The sequence below is a fragment of the Lactuca virosa genome, chromosome 4, assembly GCF_052849685.1.
Source record: "Lactuca virosa cultivar CGN04683 chromosome 4, Lactuca_virosa_CGN04683_v6, whole genome shotgun sequence".
In the NCBI taxonomy this organism is placed as follows: domain Eukaryota; kingdom Viridiplantae; phylum Streptophyta; class Magnoliopsida; order Asterales; family Asteraceae; genus Lactuca; species Lactuca virosa.
Genome location: NC_136429.1, coordinates 223,751,695 through 223,773,785, shown reverse-complemented (window position 1 = coordinate 223,773,785; position 22,091 = coordinate 223,751,695). Strand labels below are relative to the sequence as shown.

At 39.2% G+C, this 22,091-nt stretch overlaps 1 protein-coding gene and 1 long non-coding RNA gene across 2 annotated transcripts; one reads left to right on the top strand and one right to left on the bottom strand.

Annotated features, from left to right (window-relative positions):
• The first annotated feature begins 16,574 nt into the window (after window positions 1-16,574).
• Window positions 16,575-17,474, top strand: LOC145168736 (uncharacterized). Its single transcript, XR_013742044.1, has 2 exons — window positions 16,575-16,703; window positions 16,840-17,474. It is a non-coding gene; the product is annotated as an uncharacterized LOC145168736 (long non-coding RNA).
• A 1,724-nt stretch (window positions 17,475-19,198) lies between these two features.
• LOC145105654 (uncharacterized) lies at window positions 19,199-20,437 on the bottom strand. Its single transcript, XM_079042736.1, has one exon. It carries the CDS (start codon window positions 20,435-20,437, stop codon window positions 19,199-19,201), a length of 1,239 nt encoding a protein of 412 aa, XP_078898862.1.
• Between the last annotated feature and the right edge of the window lie 1,654 nt (window positions 20,438-22,091).

The window sequence follows — 22,091 nt, the reverse complement described above, 5'->3', positions numbered from 1 at the left end:
GCTTGCTGTCATTTCTTGTCGCCACCAGCTACCGTGGGAGGTGGTTGTGTGTGTGTGTGTGTGTGTTTTGCTGTAATTTGTGTAAGATTTATGGCGTGATGTTGTAGGAGCAATCTTTGGCCGAAAATCAAGGAAAGACCCCCACCACAACCGTGAGGTGGTGGCTGCCGCCATGAACCGCCGTTGATCACCACTGCCCGAGGTGGTAGTGGGTGGTGCCCGACTTATTAAACACTAATTAACCTAAAAACTTAATCTTGGACCTAATTGGCTTGTGTTTGGGTTGGAAACCCTAATTAGGGATTAGAAAACCCTAATCTTGGAGACTCTTGTTTGGGACTTGTTGCGACCCGCGTTTTGGACTGTTGGAATTGAATTATGAATTATGCCCGACCACATCGTATGATTGACCTAGTAGAATGATGGAATTAATGGATTAAGTCCTTAATGGGTTAAGTGTTTTTACTTAACCCTAATTGTCATTTCATGTGAAAACCGTAATTATGTATGGGCTCGAGTTGGGCCTTTTCTTTTGGGCTTAGGTGTTTGGGTTCTAAATGGGCCATCTAAGAACAAGTGTATGGACTAGGATATTTGGATGGGCTTTAGGGTAAGGCCCATGTAAGGGGTTTGGGCCAAATTTGGAAAATTGGGCCATAGTTGGGCCTTGGTTGATTATTTGGCTTTTGGGCCTTCAGAGTGTGAGTTTGGGCCTTGGTCTTGGACCAAGCTAGTGTTGGATTAGGTGTCTAAGCCCATAACTATAATTGGTATGTACTTGAATTGACAGCAGCACAGTCCTTTTGGGTTGCCCTCAACCTAGCAACTGGACAAGGAAATTATGAAAGGAGAGATATTAATTTATAAGATTAATAAATTAATATAAATGATTTATTAATATGTTAATGGATTAATATATTAATTAGAAATCATTATGTTTAATTAATTGTTAGCCAGAAATTAATCAGAATTAATTTTGGGGTTAAAAGAATTAATTATAAAGTGCAGGGACTAGTTTGCAATTAACTAATAGTTAAGTGGAAGGTTCCAGAACCCCCTTGGAAGGGGGTGGACGAAAACCCTAGGGGAAACCCTAGAGAATTCGTCCAAGGGCTCCAAGATAAGGCCTTGGGTCTTGCTTAGGCCCTAAGCAAAGGATAACTAGGGTTTTCCCTAAACCCTAGTTCCCTCAACTATTTAAGGAGCCTCCTGGCTCACATTTTGTGTACTCTTTCTTTTGGAAGAAACCCTAAGGCCGAGATTTTGCATACTCCCTCTCCTCTCTCTCTCTTCTACTTTCCTTCTTGCTAGTTTGGGTGTGACTCCATTAGAGGCATTACACTTGTGGTGCTAAAGCTTCTAAGAAGATCAAGATCAAGATCAAGGGAATATCAATTGTTTGCTATAACAATTGAAAGGTATGTAAACCCTAAACCCTAGTTTGTTAATTTCGAAATTAGCCTCTCTCCTCTAGGGTTCTTGTTTTGCAATTCAAAGTTGTATGTTCAATAGTTAAAACATAGATCCAAAGTAGGTTGCATGTGAACTTAGGAATTGTTTTCTAGTTTATTTGTTGTACCTAAAACCCTACAGTGGTATCAGAGCCATTGTTGTTTTAAATTGAATTGCTACAATTGTTGAATTGCAAATTAGGGTTTATAGCTATTAAACCCTAAAGGCCAAATTTTCGATTTCTAGGGTTTTGGATCAAAGGGTTTTTTCGAAAACCCTAGCCTCCAAAGAACCCTAATCGAAATTAGGGTTAGGGTTTTGAAAACCCTAGCCTCCTCCCTTGTAAATTTCGAAATATGCTAGAGGATAACTAGGGTTTCTTGTTTTTGGATAATTGTTACTTAATTAGATTAATTGGATAATTATCCTTACCCTATTTTTCGAAATTTAGAGGGATAAGGATTAGGATTAAATTAATGGATTAATTTAATTAGATAATCCTTACAAGATTTAATAATTTGATTAATAGTTAATTAAAAAGATAAATATTAAATCTAGTTAATTGGTTTATTTAAATTTAAATTTAATAGCTTAAATTTCGAAATTTATAAACCCTTGAAGTTTTAAAATGTTTTAAAACACACCTTATATATATATTATAATTAAAAGTTTAATATTATATATGTATAAGAATATGGTCAGTCAAATCGCTAGTATGCCTCATTCACGAAGCTAGTCTATAAGGGGGGTATAAGGAAACTGCCTATAAAATGGTAGTTGAATGGGTGTCCACTCTCACCCACCGCTTCCTTGATTAGTGGAGGGTCGTTAGCAGAACGGATTTGATAGGACAACTACTTCTCATTAAAAGTATAATGCCATTAAAGAAAGTACTAGAACATTATTTTACAAAATCCCAACTCTAGTTACTTTAGGAAAAATGTGAAAAGTATGCTAATCCATGAAATTGCACATTGTGCTTTATTGGTCGTTAGTGGAGCGTGTGTGGTTAACCAGCACACTAAAAGGCACTAATAAAGAGTAGTAATGGGTATCTCATAATTGTCATTTTGATGGAGCGTGTGTGGTTTACCAGCACATCAATAGTTAATGATAAAGACAATGAGGTTACCAAGCACATTTGCATGGTTATTCACATCTTGTTTGTGATCCTCGGCATCCCAGTCACAAATAGAAGAGCATAATCTGAGATTAAAACATGTCATTGAATAGTTTCAATGTATCTCAAAAGAATTAGGAATTTCACTTCGTTTGTTTCGTCTAATGGTGGAATTGGTGAATCGTCATTCACCTACCTTTATGAAATTTGCACTTGGATCTCGGCATCCCATTTCTAAGTTGTGAATCTTCATAGTTGGATCCTAACCTTGATATTATATCTTTGGGTTATTCTATTAAGGTATCTTGAAATCTAACTAAAACTTTCTTTCTTTTCAGATGTCTACTCCTGGAAACACTTCTGCTTCATCCTCCTCCAACCAGAACTTCTCCTTGCTCAATATCTGCTCCAAAGTCGTTATGGATGGCTCAAACTATAACGATTGGATGCGCAACATCAAGATGGCTCTTCGTTTCGAGAACAAAGAATATGTTCTTGAAAAGGAGCTCAAAGAGCTTGATGAGAATGAAGCTACTCCTGAAGATCTTGCTGCCTACAAGAAACATTACGATGATGCTACCAAAGTGGCATGCATCATGGTGGCAACTATGTCCCCAGAACTGCAGAGGTACTGTGAGGACTACTGGCCTTTCGAGATGAACAAGGACCTTATGGAAAAGTACCATAAGCGAGCTCGTCAAGAAAAGTTCGAAGTAGTCAAGTCACTCATGGCTTGCAAGATGAAGGATGGGGAGTCGGTAGTGTCACATGTGCAAAGAATGCAACGCTACATAGAGCGTTTGGTCAAGCTCAATATTCACTTTGATGAGGAATTGGCCATTGACATGGTCTTGAACTCACTTCCTGAATGTTATGGTCAGTTTATTCTAACTTACCATTTGAACAATACTGAGCAGACCTTGGCCCAATTGCACAACTTGTTGCAGACAGCTGAGGCAGGGATGAAGGGTAAAAGTATACCCTCCACACCTACGAGTGCCCCTGTTTTGGCTATTGGACAGGGAAAGGGGAAAAAGAGGAAAGGTCCTCCCAAGCAAAACTGGAAGAGCAAGGCTCAAGCTGGGTCATCTAGTAATGGCCCAAAGGCTAAGCCCAATGGTTCCACTCCCCATGTTTCTGATCCAAAAGAGGCAGTTTGCTTTTACTGCAACCAAAAGGGGCATTGGAAGAGATCTTGCCCACAATATCTGCAAGATATCAAGGATGGCAAAGTGAAGCCATCTTCGGCAGGTATTTACACTATTTCTGCTAATAACTCATTATCTTCTCGTTCATGGGTCCTTGATACAGGATGTGGTTTTCATATCTGTTCTGATTTGCAGGGTCTAAAGGAAAGTGAGGAGATAGAGCGAGGAAGGATAAACTTGATCATGGGAAACAGAAAGTCTTCACCAGTGACCAAGATCGGAGTTTATCAGCTTCTACTTAGCAATGATGTTAGATTAGATTTAATAAATTGTTGCTATTCGTCTGAGATGACGAGAAACATTATTTCATTTCATGCATTGTTCAGACAAGGTTTCAAATATTCTTTTAATGATTTGAATGGTTCAATTTCTGTTTATAAGAATGGTGTTTTTATGTTTGAAGCTTTACCTTGTGATGGTGTGTATGAAACAGTGACTTGTGTTGATAGCTTAGGAAATAGTGTACTTAATATTGACTTGTCAAATAGTGTAGACAAGGCATGCTTGTGGCATTGTCGTCTTGGACACATTAACAAGAAACGCATAGCCCAACTCCAAAAGGATGGAGTGTTGGAATCATTTGACCTAAAATCAGATGATATGTGTGAATCTCGTCTTTTGGGAAAGATGACAAAATCACCATTCACAGGGTCTTGTGAAAGAGGTGAAGGTCTGTTGGATCTCATACACACAGATGTGTGTGGGCCCTTCAGATCAACTACAAGAGATGCTAATCGATTCTATGTGACTTTCACTGACGATTATAGCAGATATGGATATATCTACTTGATCAAGCATAAGTCAGAAACTTTTGAAAAGTTCAAAGAGTTTAAGCATGAAGTCGAAAATCAATTGGGCAGAAAGATAAAGATACTTAGATCCGATAGAGGCGGGGAGTATCTTAGTATCGAGTTTAACGACTATCTGAAAGAATGTGGGATAGTCTCACAATTGACTCCTCCTAGGACACCACAGTTAAACGGTGTAGCTGAGAGGCGCAATCGAACCTTGTTAGACATGGTTCGTTCTATGATGAGTCGGGCTTCGCTTCCCATTCACTTCTGGGGGTATGCCTTAGAGACAACCGCCCACATCCTCAATCTTGTCCCTACAAAGAAGGTTGCCAAAACACCTCACGATATGTGGACAGGGAAAGTTCCCTCGTTAGCACATATTAAAGTCTGGGGTTGTGAAGCTTTCGTAAGACGAGAGACTCACGACAAGCTAGCAGCTATAAGTGAGAAATGTGTTTTCATTGGTTACCCAAAGCAGTCTTTTGGATATTTGTTCTACATGCCTAGTGAGAACGTGGTCTTTGTAGCACGAAGAGGAGTCTTTCTTGAAAGAGAGCTCATATTCAAAGAGGACAGTGGGAGCGCTATTGACCTTGAAGAAATTCAAGAGTCAGCCAATGAAGGAACCTTAGATGACACTAGCACTCAACCAGAGGAAACAGTTCCTGTTGAACCAATTGATAACTCATTACCTCTTAGAAGATCCACTAGGGTGAGTGTGCCACCTGAGTTGTATGGTTTTCATATTACTTCAGATGGTGACACATTCATAAGTGACAGAACACTGGTAAACTTAGATGAACCAGTCACTTATAAGGAAGCAATGGCAGGCCCAGAGGCTTCCAAGTGGAAAGAGGCAATGGACAGCGAGATTAAGTCCATGTATGACAACCAAGTTTGGAATTTGGTTGATAGTGCACCAGGTCGCAAGACAGTTGGGTGCAAATGGATCTTCAAGAAGAAGACAGACATGGATGGAAATGTGCACACATTCAAGGCTCGACTGGTTGCAAAAGGTTTCACTCAAACCCCAGGGGTTGACTATGATGAAACCTTCTCGCCAGTGGCTAAGATTAAATCTATTAGGATATTGTTCGCCATAGCTGCCTTTCATGATTATGAAATCTGGCAGATGGATGTCAAAACTGCTTTCCTTAATGGGAAGTTGGCTGAAGATGTTTACATGAGTCAGCCAGAGGGTTTTGTTGATGCAAAGTTCCCTAATAGAGTGTGCAAGCTTGAGAAATCCATTTATGGATTGAAACAAGCATCTCGCAGTTGGAATCTTTGCTTCCATGAGAAAGTCAAAGAATTTGGTTTCTTTAGAAGTGAAGATGAGTTATGTGTGTATATCAAAGCTAGTGGGAGTATAGTAACTTTTCTGGTGTTGTATGTCGATGACATATTACTCATTGGTAACGACGTTCCAACCTTGAAAGAAGTTAAGTCTTGGCTTGGAAAGTGTTTTGCCATGAAAGACCTTGGAGAAGCTGCCTATATTCTTGGGATTAGAATATTGAGAGATAGAAAGAAGAGACTAATTGGACTTAGTCAGAGCACATACTTGGATAAGGTACTAAAGAGGTTTAGTATGGAAAATTCCAAGAAGGGAGAGCTACCTATCCAGAGCAATACCAAATTGAGTAAGACTCAATGCCCGAGTACAGATATTGAAATAGATGACATGAGTCGTGTACCTTATGCTTCCGCTGTCGGATCGATCATGTACGCTAAGACATGTACTCGCCCTGATGTGGCATTTGCTTTGAGCATGGTCAGTCGCTATCAGGGAAACCCAGGTAGAGCTCATTGGGTAGCAGTTAAGAATATACTCAAGTATTTGCGAAGGACAAAGGACTGGGTCCTTGTGCTTGGTGGCAGTGATACTTTGAGAGTAGATGGTTACAGTGATGCCAGCTTTCAGACGGATAGAGATAACTTCCGTTCTCAGTCGGGCTGGGTGTTTTTACTGAATGGAGGAGCAGTTACTTGGAAGAGTTCCAAGCAAAATACGGTGGCTGATTCTACTTGTGAATCAGAGTACATAGCAGCAAGTGAAGCGTCGAAAGAAGCAGCTTGGTTGAGGAACTTCATCGGGGATCTCGGAGTTGTTCCAACCATCCAGGAGCCTATGGAACTGTTCTGCGATAATGAAGGAGCGGTTGCCTTGACAAAGGAACCGAGAGATCATGGTAAGACCAGACATATCGACAGAAAGTACCATTTCATCAGACATAGAGTTGAAGAAGGCCATCTTATAGTAAAGAGGGTGTCATCTGAAGATAACCCAGCAGATCCCCTCACAAAGGGTCTGAGTAGGGCTAAGCATATTCAGCATGCTCGGAGCATAGGACTGAAAGATGATATTAGTTTTAGTAGTTAGATTAGTTTTTGAAACTTGTAACAAAGTAAATGTAATTGACTTTTGGTGATTAAATAATAAAGTATTATTTATAAGTTTGGCTACTACCTTTTGTCAATTGTTTATTATTGTGTTTCATTTTTGCATGTTTTACTTCCTGAATAATGAGATTATTCAAATTCCACAGTCGCTCGTACTCTTGGAAGTAAGTAGTGAATTAAGATTGTCATGAATTGGATTGCAGATTGTCTAAGGATAGACATGGCAATAGAATTGCTGCAATGTTCATGAGTACTCAGAAATTGAGATTTGAGTATTGGATAAACCCACGCTCAGAGTATTACTTCATGGAATTCATCACGAGTAATACTGAGACGATAATATCTTATAATCTTGAAACGAAGATATATGAGTTGTAATTTACAAGTCGGTTGTGCATTGGTGATACGAAAACGCATCAGTAACTTGGTGTTATAAAACGTATTGTCATGCATAATTTGATGAGTAAAAGATACAAGCATATGAGTCAACGTTTATTCGTTCCTTTTGCCCTAACAGGAAAAGCGATATCTGTGGGCCCCTCGATGATTTGGTGTTGACTTATGTGCTGGGCCCAGCCAGGACTAAATTGATGTGTTCGATTAGAAGTCCTACATCATCACAAATCAGGAATCGGGAAACATAGATTCTGGACAAACAGATTGATTACATTCCATGTCTTTTGTCTGGGGATATCAAGCAGAACGAAGGGTTATATGATCACTTATCTTAGGACACGTAAGTGACTGGGTTAGAGTTCGGCAGCAGCTTTTGGAAGCTACAATTTGCTGGTCAAATTTAGAAGGCATACTAGCAATTATAGTTACAGACTTATCCAAGTGGGAGACTGTTGGATTAGGTGTCTAAGCCCATAACTATAATTGGTATGTACTTGAATTGACAGCAGCACAGTCCTTTTGGGTTGCCCTCAACCTAGCAACTGGACAAGGAAATTATGAAAGGAGAGATATTAATTTATAAGATTAATAAATTAATATAAATGATTTATTAATATGTTAATGGATTAATATATTAATTAGAAATCATTATGTTTAATTAATTGTTAGCCAGAAATTAATCAGAATTAATTTTGGGGTTAAAAGAATTAATTATAAAGTGCAGGGACTAGTTTGCAATTAACTAATAGTTGAGTGGAAGGTTCCAGAACCCCCTTGGAAGGGGGTGGACGAAAACCCTAGGGGAAACCCTAGAGAATTCGTCCAAGGGCTCCAAGATAAGGCCTTGGGTCTTGCTTAGGCCCTAAGCAAAGGATAACTAGGGTTTTCCCTAAACCCTAGTTCCCTCAACTATTTAAGGAGCCTCCTGGCTCACATTTTGTGTACTCTTTCTTTTGGAAGAAACCCTAAGGCCGAGATTTTGCATACTCCCTCTCCTCTCTCTCTCTCTTCTACTTTCCTTCTTGCTAGTTTGGGTGTGACTCCATTAGAGGCATTATACTTGTGGTGCTAAAGCTTCCAAGAAGATCAAGATCAAGATCAAGGGAATATCAATTGTTTGCTATAACAATTGAAAGGTATGTAAACCCTAAACCCTAGTTTGTTAATTTCGAAATTAGCCTCTCTCCTCTAGGGTTCTTGTTTTGCAATTCAAAGTTGTATGTTCAATAGTTAAAACATAGATCCAAAGTAGGTTGCATGTGAACTTAGGAATTGTTTTCTAGTTTATTTGTTGTACCCAAAACCCATCAGCTAGGTCAGGGGTACAATGGTCTTTTTAACCTAAGTGTGGATTTATGGTTATGCATCGAAACCCAGATTGTTAATTGGGTTTTGTTTTGATGTTGACAGTCCGGGTATCTGTCACCCAACAGCTAGAGATTTATCTGCGGGACTTCAGCAGTTGGATGTGAGTTTCCTCACTGGGTTTAGCGGGTCGAAGGCACCAATGTCGGCCCATGTTTATGCTATGTTAGTATGCTAACTGTCTTCGTGACTCTGGCATGTGTATGTGTTTATGTGCTTTCCGGGCTAAGGTCCGATGCTGGGCGGGGCCCGATGACTGCTTGTGTGCTATGTATCTATGTTGCATGTATATGTGTTTATTTGATATATGTTATATGCATGTCGGGCGGGGCCCGATTTACTACCAAGCTCAGCTCGATGAATGGGCGGGGCCTGATTTACTACCGAGCTCAGCTCGATAACCGGGCGAGGCCCGATGAATGGTCGGGGCCCATTATATGTTTTGTTATGTATGGTATGAGGTATCTTGGGGAAATCACTAAGCTTTGTGCTTACAGTTTTCAGTTTATGTTTCAGGTACTTCGGTTTTCAAAAAGGAAGAGCTCGGGTTGACTGCATCGCACACACCGTTGAGATTTCCACTTATGATGTTTACTCTGACTTTATGACAAAATGATACTTGGAGTTTTATTTAAATGTTTGGATGTTATTGGAAAAAACTCTTTTATTTATTATTAAAAAGAAATTTTTGGTACCATATTTTGTGGATGTTACAAGTTGGTATCAGAGCCTTGGTTTGAGGGATTCGGGCACACTCTCGGGTGTGTCTGAACTCAAACTAAGGACTTGGTAGAAATTTTCAAAAGAAAACAATTTTTTATAAAAGAATTTCTAAAAGAGAAAAGGGTGTGGTGCGTGCAATCAGCCGAGCTCAAGTAAGTTTTCCCAAAATACCCATACATGTTATCTGTTATGCTCTGATCTGTGAATTTGTGGAATCGCATGCTAGTTAGGGCTAAGTATCTTCTCAGTTTTTACATGTTAGAATGCTAGGAGATATGCCTTTGTATGCATGTTGTATGAGCTTGTATACTTGCATGCTAGTTCTTATTAGCCAATGATAGGTTGGCCTATTATGTGATGCCTGGTAGTCTAGAAGCATGGGATGCTGGGTTGGGTTTGGTTTGTATGTGTAAGGCAATCAGTTGAGGGAATGGGAGCTCCTAGCATGTGTTGTAATAAGTTGGTTTGGAGTGATATTGCACGAATGCTGCTTGCTTTGTGCTTTGTGGAACTCCTAGGTGATGGGAGTCAGCTACTAAGTGAACATGTGAAGTCACATGTAACCAAGGTTGGATAATCTCAGAGTGAAGGATTTGAGCCTATTGCGCAGCTCTTGTCTGAGTCCAACCGTTGTAGGGATGAGTCTGTTACTCGGAGGATTATCTAAGCTTTATTGCATGTGATTGTATTCATGAGGTGGGTGATTGGCATTATGAGGAGTTCTTCGGCAGCTGATGGCAGTGTGAGGTCGGGAACCTAGGAAAGCCTAGGGATTGCTTCAATGGGTTTCGTTGCGCTGGTTAGCGAGTGTTTAGTGAATGGTTTTGAGAGGGTGACTTAGAGGATTCAGGAGGATCCTTGAGGAAAGTATGGATAGGTGTGGAACGTAGTATTGGGCCCATACTACTGAAAGCACAAGATCCATACTCGAATCGGGGAGAGTCTTGGAGAATCTAGGAAGCCTGTGGGATGAGGATTCTCGGGTATACTTGGATCTTTTGCATTTTGTTTGCGGTATGGTGTTGAGCACTCAGGAATGGGGTTCAGGTTTTGGTTCTGGATCATGTGCAGGTACTGAGCCGATTGATGCGCAGATGTGGGAGTTCATTCCATCGGAGATTACTCGCGGTATTTTAGAGTGGACCCCCGGTGGTCTTGGGTTCAGTCAAGGAAGGAATTTTAGAGCTCTTGGATGATCATCTTGGGCCTTTCGGGCCGATATTGTAGTAGGGCAGTTGGGGGCTCATCTCGAGCCCAAAGCTTGTGGATCCCTAGCATCCTTCAGGAAGAAGGATCTTATGGTTAGTTCTTATCATTGGGATCAGAAGGGAGTTCCGTACCATGTACTTAGGAGGAAGTCAGGATTTCTCCAGATGCTCCTGCGGGTATTTCATCTTCTGTCTTATCCGAGGTCGATATCAGGAATTTGTTCTGCACTGGAATTTTGTTGGTTGGGATATGCCTTTCTGCATGTCGGGAGTCTTCGATGAATCTTCAGATGGTCATATTTTGTGGAGTGGGTTCCACGTGTTCCATTGTTGTTCCAGGTCTTTTTCGGGATCGGTTCAGGAGTATTACTTGGATGATCTTTGAGGGGATAGTCCTCCAGTGAAGTCAGGGTTCAGTGGTTCTATCATTTGTTCGGGAATGATCGGTAGTTGACTACGGGAGAACTTTGGAGCTCAAGGCACTACCGTTGCTAGGGAAGGAACGGTAGCAGGAAGATGGTGGTGTCAGTGCGTGAATCGTTAGATAATCGGATGTGTCAAGGGAATTGTATCTTCGCATAGACTGAAGTCGGTTAGAGTTCAGTGATTCCTTGAGGATTGAAATTAGAGTGGAGGTTTGTCAGTACATGGCAAGGGTTATGGTTCTTAGTCGCAAGCATAAGAACTCAAGGAATTTGTATGGTATCATGGGAGGTGATTTGGATCATCATACTTATGGGATGAAGGAGCTTCGTCGAATCCAAGTGGGAGAGAACCGACCAGGATTTCCGGGAGTTGGATCGGGTGTGGAACTAGGGCAAGTTTCGCATCCTAGTCAGGAATAGAGACGACCCAAGTGGCCGTTTATATTGAGGTGGTGTAAGTGGGAGTTCATGAAACTTCCAACCGTTGGTCGGCGTCTTCTTCATTATGCATTACATGGTTGTGGTCGAGTCCAGGTTGAGGGCTTTGGAATTCGAGGTATGACCCGAACACTTGATTAGATGTAGTTGGATGCAGGTTTCGGCTTTGGATGTGTGGGGTTGTGATGGTAGGATGTGGTAAGGCTAGGGGTGGTAACCATGGTTGGTTAGAAGTGTTATGAGAGTTCGATGGGATCATACCCTTCACTTGTACGAGGTAGACTATCGTTGGTAGTGGTCATGAGTATAAAGGGAAAATCAGTTATGCCTTTGGCACGCCGTCCAGGTCTGCCGAAGAGTATTTCTCTATTGGGTTAAGGACCATTCGGGTCCGTAGCGGAGTCGGGCATGTATAGCTCTAGGCGTGTGGGACCCGTGAGCAAGGCAACTCCGTGATATAGATGGGTGTGACCCGTGGGCGAGGCCCGTGTGATTTTGGCAATACAGGTGACACCTAGTCGAGACCGTTGAGTCAAGGATTTGGATCTTGAGTCGCAGGATCAGGTGGTGGTTAGTGTGTGACGCAGAGAGGTTTAAAGGTTGTGTAGCCTTGTTATTTAGACTCTTAGGAACCTGGTGGTTGGATCAGGTGCGAGACTAGTAGTCTCAGCATTGGTTTGGGAACCGAGGGGTTGTCGTGAATCAGAAAGTGTTGGGTGAAATGCAAGTGCAGATTTGTGGATCTTGGTTTATGAGTTGAATATCAGGTTGGTTTATGGGTAAGATCTCGAGTCAGGTATTGCGAGTGTTTTGTACAGAATTTTCGTTTCCGTGGGTTGAGGATTGGGGCATCTATATGCCGAGGGCATCGGTTGAAGGGTTCAAGGGTAATGAATGGATTCAGTTTTGGATGGTAGATCAGCTCTTGTGACTGTGTCTTGGATTGGTTCTATTTGTGGAGAGCATCAAGATAAGTCAACGCAGTATTATTGATTTAGAACTTATGTGTGGGGTATCCTGTATTTGGAGGAGATGTCAGGTCACTTACAGTTGGGATTGGATAATCTCAGAGTAGATGATTTGATCATGTTGCGCAGCTCTCGTCCGAGTCTAACCGTTGCAGGGATGAGTCTCCTACTCGAAGGATTATTTGAGCCTTCTATCCAGTATAAGTGTTCTGCAGGGATATTTAGTCTGTGATTCTTTTTTCTAGTGGGAACCTCAAGTTATTAGAAGTTTAGTGGTTAGCTGGGAGGTAAGTGGACGGGATTCAACAATAATAATTCAGTATGGATGGTCTGTCAGGGAGTCAGACCATCTCGAGACTTCAGATTTCAGATCGAGTGAATGTGTTGTTGTTGCAAGGAATTCGTTCATCTGCGGGTTGGGGGCCTTGCGAGGGTTGGTTTCGATTGTTTGGGAAGATTGTGGTATGCTTGGGGTTGTGGCCTTGTTTCTCAGGTTGTTGGCTTGTTGGGATTGGTAAGAAATGATTTCGAGGATGAAATCTAATTTAAGTGGGATTGTAACATTTCATTTGAATTAAATAAATAAAATAAGTAAATAAATAATTAATCCTAACCCCGAGATGTATATTATATTTTATTGTAGCCCTAAATCCATAATATCTTAGCAGGGTGTTGGTTTTCGGGAGTTAAATGTCATAACTGAGATTTTGGGGGTTAAAATGTAATTTTCGAATTGGCTTTGTAAAGAATTCTGAAGGCTGGGGTTTGTTTGGTAAGTTATAGATTTAAGTTGAAAAGAATTGAGGGGGGAGGGGCTGGAAGTGTAATTATGAGTATAGTTTGTATATGGACGGGCATATACCCTTCACCTCCTCTCATTCAAACCCTAAACCTAGCTTGAAGCTCTAGCCGCCGCCACCCTTATCCCTCCCATCTCTAGCGCCGCCATCCCCCCCCCCCTGGTTGCTGCCACCGCCGAGCGTCGCGGTTGCTACCCCTCCCGGCGAGAGCGAGTGTGTCGACATGAGCGTTGGGTGTGTACGTTGTCGCAATTCCTCCACCCTTCTTCTTCATCTTTTTCTGTCGCCATCCACAGCCACACTCGGCTGTTGTTGGTGTCGTTCCAACTGCCCCCCGCCTCTAACCTTGTTCCGCAACAGTTAGTCGCTGCCGCCACTCGTACAACCTTCCTTTTTAGTTGCTTCGGTTGAGGTTCACCACCCTAAGGAGGACCAGGTGCGTTCGCGTTTGTGTGTGCTCGCGAGTAGGTGTGTTTTGGTAGTGGTTGTCGGCAATGTGTGTGTGTGTGTGTATTTGTTGGCCGGAAACCGAAAAAGAACCACCATGGCCACCAACCATGGTGGTTGCCGCTTGCTGTCATTTCTTGCCGCCACCAGCCACCGTGGGAGGTGGTTATGTGTGTGTGTGTGTGTGTGTGTTTTGGTGTAATTTGTGTAAGATTTATGGCGTGATGTTGTAGGTTGCCGTTTGCTGTCATTTCAAGGAAAGTCCCCCACCACCACCGTGAGGTTGTGGCTGCCGCCATGAACCGCCGTTGACCACCATTGCCCGAGGTGGTAGTGGGTGGTGCCCGACTTATTAAACACTAATTAACCTAAAAACTTAATCTTGGACCTAATTGGCTTTTGTTTGGGTTGGAAACCCTAATTAGGGTTTAGAAAACCCTAATCTTGGAGACTCTTGTTTGGGACTTGCCGGGACCTGCGTTTTGGATTGTTGGAATTGAATTATGAATTATGCCCGACCACATTGTATGATTGACCTATTAGAATGATGGACTTAATTGATTAAGTTCTTAATGGGTTAAGTGTTTTTACTTAACCCTAATTGTCATTTCATGTGAAAACCCTAATTGTGTATGGGCTCAAGTTGGGCCTTTTCTTTTGGGCTTAGGTGTTTGGGTTCTAAATGGGCCATCTAAAAACAAGTGTATGGACTAGGATATTTAGATGGGCTTTAGGGTAAGGCCCATGTAAGGGGTTTGGGCCTAATTTGGAAAATTAGGCCATAGTTAGGCCTTGGTTAATTATTTGGCTTTTGGGCCTTCGGAGTGTGAGTTTGAGCCTTGGTCTTGGACCAAGCTAGGTTAGGGGTACAATGGTCTTTTTACCCCAAGTGTGGATTTATGGTTATGCATCGAAACCCAGATTGTTAATTCGGTTTTGTTTTGATGTTGACAGTTCGGGGATCTGTCAGCCAGCAGCTAGAGATTTATCCGCAGGACTTCAACAGTGCGAGGTGAGTTTCCTCACTGGGTTTAACGGGTCGAAGGCACCAATACCGGCTCATGTTTATGCTATGTTAGTATGCTAACTGTCTTCGTGACTCTGGCATGTGTATGTGTTTATGTGCTTTCCAGGTTAAGGTCCGATGTTGTGCGGGGCCCGATGACTGTTTGTGTGCTATGTATCTATGTTGCATGTATATGTGTTTATTTGATATATGGTATATGCATGCCGGGCGGGCCCGATTTACTACCAAGCTCTGCTCGATGACCGGGCGGGCCCGATTTACTACCAAGCTCTGCTCGATGACCGGGCAGGGCCCAATTTACTACCGAGCTGAGCTCGATGACTGAGCTGGGCCCATTATATGTTTTGTTATGTATGGTATGAGGTATCTTGGGGAACTCACTAAGCTTTGTGCTTACGGTTTTCAGTTTATGTTTAAGGTACTTCGGTTTTCAAAAAGGAAGAGCTCGGATTGACTGCATCGCACACACCGTTGAGATTTCCACTTATGATGTTTACTCTGACTTTATGACAAAATGATACTTGGAGTTTTATTTAAATGTTTGGATGTTATTGGAAAATACGCTTTTATTTATTATTAAAAAGAAATTTTTGGGACCATATTTTTTGATGTTACACATCTCCATATCCGACCTCTAGTGGTCGGGAAAGTATTGTTAGTCGGATTAGAGCTAGGCAGACCTACTAGGTGTGGGAGGTGGCAGAAGCGACGTATTATACTCCTCTTCTATAATGACTGAATCCTGTTTGAGGGGGCACTTGATATTTTGTTCCCTTAGTTACTGTTGCAATTGTCCATTTCTCCCCTAACAAGAATTCCCCCTTTCACTGTTGATGTAATTGATTGTTTTATCCCCTTGGTGTTGAGGCAATTGATCAATTTGTCCATGGGATTGACTCAAGAATATTCCCATTTGATGTTGTTGTAACTGATGGTTTTGCAAGCTTACTACATTTTTTTTTATTTTATGGTTTTGTAGGCTTGCTACATTTTTTATGGCTGGGAACGATCTGTTGAATAAAAGTCAAGAAGCTATACCTTGTAATGATAGTGTCAATAACCGGTTGTTTTTTGCTTCTTAAGTTTCCTTTATGTGTTATTGTCATTATTTTGACCTGCAACAATGAATCTTTTTTAACATAAAATCTATCAAGTTTGGTTGCATTTGTTGTATGTTATTGACTTATTGTAATTGTTTTGACTTTTTTATTGTTGTAATGCTGTATGGTTGTAATGGTGGTGGTTGTTGGTGTTTGAATAACTAAATGACATTTTAGTCATTTTAATTTTTTGATGTTTGAATAACTAAATGATATTTTAGTTATTTTCTTGATGTTTGATTGTTTGAATAAGGACCATGTTCTCTTTTTTTAGATTTTGTAATAGTACAGTGGTTGTGGGTGAAGGTTATGGTTATGGTTATGGTTATGGTTGTGATGTTCTAATTACTAGTAGTTTTAGTTAGTAGATAATAAGCCAAAAAACATAAGATAAACATAAAGGCAAATTAGTCATATTTATATAGATTAACATCTAAGGTGTTACTTTTGTTAGTCTCAGGGAGGGTAACACCAAACAGTGAAAATTCTTATATTAAGACCAAGAGTGATGGTTTGTGCAAACCATATGACAAAAAAATGTATTTTACTCGGTTAATTAAGTTAAACCAACATACTACTTGATTTTATTCCTGCATTATTTTGATTTTATTCCTGCAACCTTTCTCCTCTCCCTTCAAATCATGCACATGCTATTCTAGCCCTAGTCCCTAGAGGCCACAAGAACCCAGAATGCCCTTATATATCTCTTGCTTTTCTGAAGCTCTTTGTTATCGTGTTTGCTCTAGAAAACAAGCAAAAAGCTTCGATTTTGCTAGATGTTCTGGAATACAAGCCACACATTGATGATCGAAAGTCCAAAACAAGCAAGGTATGCATTTTTATCTATTTTATGTCTCATTTTTGAAACTAGACTATGTTTACCAGAAGAATCATCCATTTGTTTGCTCTATAATTTAAAGATTCAAAGACTGACGCTGCTATTTATTTATTTATTCATTATACAGATAAGATCCAAATATTTATCGGCATGGCTTTCGATCGTCCATTCATTGTCAGTTTTTATCTCGGTGGTAATTTAAAATATAAAAATGGAAAAATCAAACAAAGCAAATCAACTTTAACTTTTACGATTCCAGTTAGACGTAAAATGGGGTACGAAGAATTTGTGGATCTGGTTTATGCAACTGTAGGTGTTGAAAAACAAAAATGCAAGTTGAAGCTCACCATGTATTTTAAACATTGCGGGAAACCTAATTCCTCAGTTATCATAAATGATCAGACATTAGACTTGATGTTTTTTCTTTCCGAGAAAGATGAACATTTTTGGGCGCATGTTAATGTTGAGATGCTCGTATATCCACAAGCAAGAATGTTGACATCTGGTGAGATGGGTGAATTTGAGAGTATCATCGAGCTCTTAAGAGTATCTCCGAGCTCTTGAAACGTTGATGTTTCTTACAAATGGCGTGGTATGGGAAGCAAAAAGCCAAAATCGGTGTATGATTGGGAAGTTAGTTGTTTATGTTTATATACTAGGTTATTTAAGTGAAATATTGATGTAAGGTGTTCTTGTTTATAAGTTGTTTCTACTTTTTAGTTCGTTTACTAAGTTATTTAAGTATTGTGATCTTAACGACAATTGCTCTTGTTCTAGTTTGTTTACAAAGTTATTTAAGTAGTGTAATATTAATGAAATCTACTATTGTTTCTAGCTAGTACGTAGTTTATTTATTTTTGAAATTGTTATTGCAATATCCGATTTAAAACTTATAGATATCTCTTACGAATTCATACTAAACTACATATGGTGGGACTATAAGTATGCAATCTATAATTTAACAAAAAACAATTGGGAATATTCAATAGAGCAGATATGTGGGACTATGCAATTCATAATCTAAGTGAAGGTAACCAGATTTAGGTTTTGTATATATTTGGTTACTAAACTTAATTTAAACTTATTTTTTTATATTGTTAAAAAATTACTATAATCATTGCCTATTGAAGATTCTTTTGTATAAATTGGGTCACTAAATTATTTTTTTATATTGTTAAAAAAAATACTATAATCACTGCCTATTGAAGATTCTTTTGTATAAATTTTCTCTTTGTACACATTTAGCCATTAATTTTCTTTTCATATACATTTTATCATTAATCTTAACTAAAACATTTTACGAATAAATATATGTTTTTTTGCATATAAATACTTATTTTAAAGTATAATATGTATTTTTACACTTAAAACCTATATGTTTATGTATAAATGCATATTGATGAACAAGGCTTCCAAATGGTTGTGTTTGTGCGATGTAGCTAAGGAAGATGAATGTTTTATTAGATTAAAAAAAACACGTGAATGACATGTCAACGCCACGTGGACGGTACGTGTACATGTTGTTATAACTATAATTCCATCTGAATTGCCAAGTTCGCAGGGTTAGCGGTTTACTTTATCTTTTGAAGGGATGGTATTTTTGTATAGATTTTAATAGTTTGTTGACATAGGCTACCAAAAAAAAAACATAAGGCACCTTTTGAACTAAGCTCAAGAGTTGGTTAGGTCTTATTGACATTATCTCTTAAATAAATAATATGTATAAATATATGGATTTTAAATGTAAAGATACATGATATATGATTAAAATATGTATTTATATGCAATGCATTAAAATATGTATTTATATGCAAAAAAACGCATATTTATTTGTAAAATACTTAAATTATGTTTATACTTTTAACAAATTATGTAAATATATGTTTTTTTTAAATGATATTCTTTGAATAAATTATGTAAGATTAATGATAAAATGTGTACGGAAAAAAATTAGTGACTAAGTTTATACAAAAAAAGATTACTGATTAAATGTGTATAAAGAAAAAGTTTAGTGACTCAACATATAAATAGTATTCTCTAAGGGAGGAGGGAGTCATTCCCTCCCAACCCACTCAATCCACTGCCACATCAGCTTTTTTTACTTTCTCTTTCTTCTATCTTTCCCAACCCACATCATATGGAAACCCTATCTTTTTGAACTCACTCAACCCACTTTCCATATCATTCTTTTTTATTTTATTTATTTTTTTTTTTTTTGCTAATTTAAAAAAAATTCTAAAAAAATATTAAAAATAACATTTAATATTCTTTTTCATTTAATTAAATTAGAAAATATAAATTAAAATAAAACATAACATTTTTTTGATTTTTTTTTTTTGCTAATTTAAAAAAAATTTCTGAAATAATATTTAAAATAACATTTAATTAAAAAACCACACTACAAATAAAAAAAACACGATAATTAAAAAAAATACACTTAAAAAAAGACAATATAATTTAAATCCTAAAACGTCAACTGAAATTAACTAGTTATTATCTAGAGTTGGAATGTAGACATGTTCAATGTGATCAGTAAGATCAGATCGAAGTTGGTGGTGGGTTTCAGCATTGCGCAATTCGTGTATTATTTCTTGGTCATCAACTTCGTCGGTGGGGGGATCGGGCTGATACACAGGAGATATCGCAACACCCTCATCTTTCAATATCATATTGTGTAGTATAATGCAAGCGTACATTATATTTTTTGTTTTCTTCACCGTCATAGCTCGTGCAGGTATCTTTAATATGTCCCAACATCCTTTAAGGACCCCAAAAGCACGTTCTACATCCTTTCTTGCCGATTCTTGTGCCACCTTGAACCGTATCTTTTTGTCGGTAACTGGATATGGATATGCCTTCACAAATACAGCCCATGATGGATATATTCCATCCGCAAGATAGTAACCATGTTTGTAGTGTTCACCATTCAGATAAAATGAACAATCGGGTCCTGTTCCATGATATTTCTCATCAAACAATGGTGATTGGTAGAGGACGTTTAAATCATTGTTAGACCCGGCTACACCATAGAATGCATGCCAAAACCATAAATCTTGTGACGTCACCGCTTCTAGTATCATTGATGGATACTGATGGTCACCCTTCATGTATTGGCCTCTCAATTCCGTTGGACAATTCCTCCAATTCCAATGTGTGCAGTCAATGCTACCAAGCATTCCAGGGAATCCATGTCTAGCTTCATGTACTTCATACAAAAGTTGAATGTCAGTGGATGTTGGACGACGTAAATATTCAGCCTTATACATTTGGACAACACCGTAGCAAAAGTTTTCAAGAGAAGTTCTTTCTGACAGATTTAGATACTCATCTAACGAGTCTGGGTTATAACCCTTCGCTAATTGACGTATTGCTGATGTGCATTTTTGTAGCGCACTGAAACTTCTTTGATTTGTTGCATCCCATGTTGTTTGAAAATAAGGATAATTCGTCTCCAGGTCACCAACAAGTCGCATAAACAAACCTTTGCTCATACGAAAGCTTCTACGGAATTGCGCGTGACCATAAGTTGAATCATCTGCAAAATAATGTCGGATCAGCAGTTGTTCAGCCTCTAAACGATCTCTGTGGATTGTGTTTCTCCTTTGAATGTTGCTTGAACTAGCATTATTCTGAAGAAGCAGTTGTGCAGTACGAGACAATACAGGTAACAAATTATTGTTGATAAGTTCATCCTCAGATGTTGAACTATCATCGTTAACTTCCATTACTATTTTCCGAATGTTTGGATTCATTTTGACAAAAGAGAAAAGATAGAGAGAAAAATGAAACAAACATACATATATAGATAATGAAACAAGCATAACTATATATAGATAATGAAACAAGGATACATATAGAGAATCTTAATAAAAAGAAAAATAAAAATAAAAAATATAATAATAAAGAGAAAGATTCTCCAGTCATATGATGTCGACATTTTGAACTTCACGGGTTCTCCAACTCCCAACCATACTTAGTTGCAATTTGTCATTTCCTTTCAAGTACCGTGCGCAAAATACCTCCAGTCAAATGATCATGCGGCCGGAGAAAATACTCCATATCTTGGTTCTCTATCTCCCGATCCAATAATTGAGCTTTTCGTTCTTCATTAGCTTCGAGAATGCGTAATTTTTGTTCCCGATATCGTTGTCTCTGTTCCGCCTCTGTTTCGGTTGCAGTCTTGATGCCGGCAATTTGTTTGACGAGATCAAACATTTCATTTTCTGTTGATGATGTCGATGTCGCTTTCTTTCCTTTTCTTTTTCTCTGGGGCGGTGAGTCTTCAACACTAAACGACTGTTGTTGTTGGGGAGAGAATCCAGGAGGATATTGTGGATCAGATGATGATGTGTAGGCGTTGGATGAAGATGTTTTGGTTCGTTTCGAAGAAGGAGGTGGGGAATCTTCACCCACTTTTGCAACAAATGCCCATTTCGCGTTGTCTTTCAACCACTCCCAAGCTTGTTGATGAGGAAAACCTTTCTGGTTAATAGTCCTCCGATACTCACTTAGTGAAGATTGTAAAACATCAGCCTCAGATCTCCCGCTAGCCACACTGTTCATCTTACGGTTATAGATGTCGTTGAAAGCATTACATTTCTTTTGGAGGTCTTTCCATTTTGAGTTTACTTGGTGTCGTGACCGATCCGAACCTCCCATTTGAACATTAAAATGCGCTAGAGCCCTCTCCCAAAATGCATCGAACCTTTGTTGATTTCCGCGTTGTTTATCTTTAGAAACATCGACATATGCCCTAGCCAAAGCCAACTCTTCGCGTTCCACCCATTTCTTTCGCTTCTGGCGGTGTGTATAGTTGTGTTTTTTCTCAGCAACGGGTTGCAACTCCTCGTTGGTTTCTTCTTCGTTTCTTTCTGGAGTCGGGTCGTCACTAGAACTGTCAGATTCTTCATTCTGAGCATCACGAAACTGGAAATTCTCGGGTTGAGAAGATTGGAATTGGGTTTCTGGAACCCTTTGAGAAAACTGATTCCATGGATTATAACTCTGATTTTCCTCTGGAAGCCTAAATGTGTTGTAAGATTGTTGCACCGGGAAATATTGTTGTTGGTAGTTTTGGTTTTGTTGGTAGTTTTGGTTAGGGGTGAGCAAAAACCGAACCGATAAAATATAAACCGCAAAAACCACAATAAACCGCCACCGAAAAACCGAAACCGATGCAAAAGCCGATGGTGCGGATTTTATTTTTTTGAAAAACCGAATTTATTGGTGCGGTGCGGTTTTTATCTAGAAACCGGACCACCAAAACCGAACCGCACCGCATGCTTATTAACAATAAAATAAATCACTAATATATATTATACAGTTATACATATTATTTAAAAAACTAATAAATTATAATTTATACATATATTATATATT

Coding starts and splice junctions, on each gene's coding strand:
- LOC145105654 (XM_079042736.1), bottom strand. CDS start 20,437: ATGGAAGTTAACGATGATAGTTCAACATCTGAGGATGAACTTATCAAC.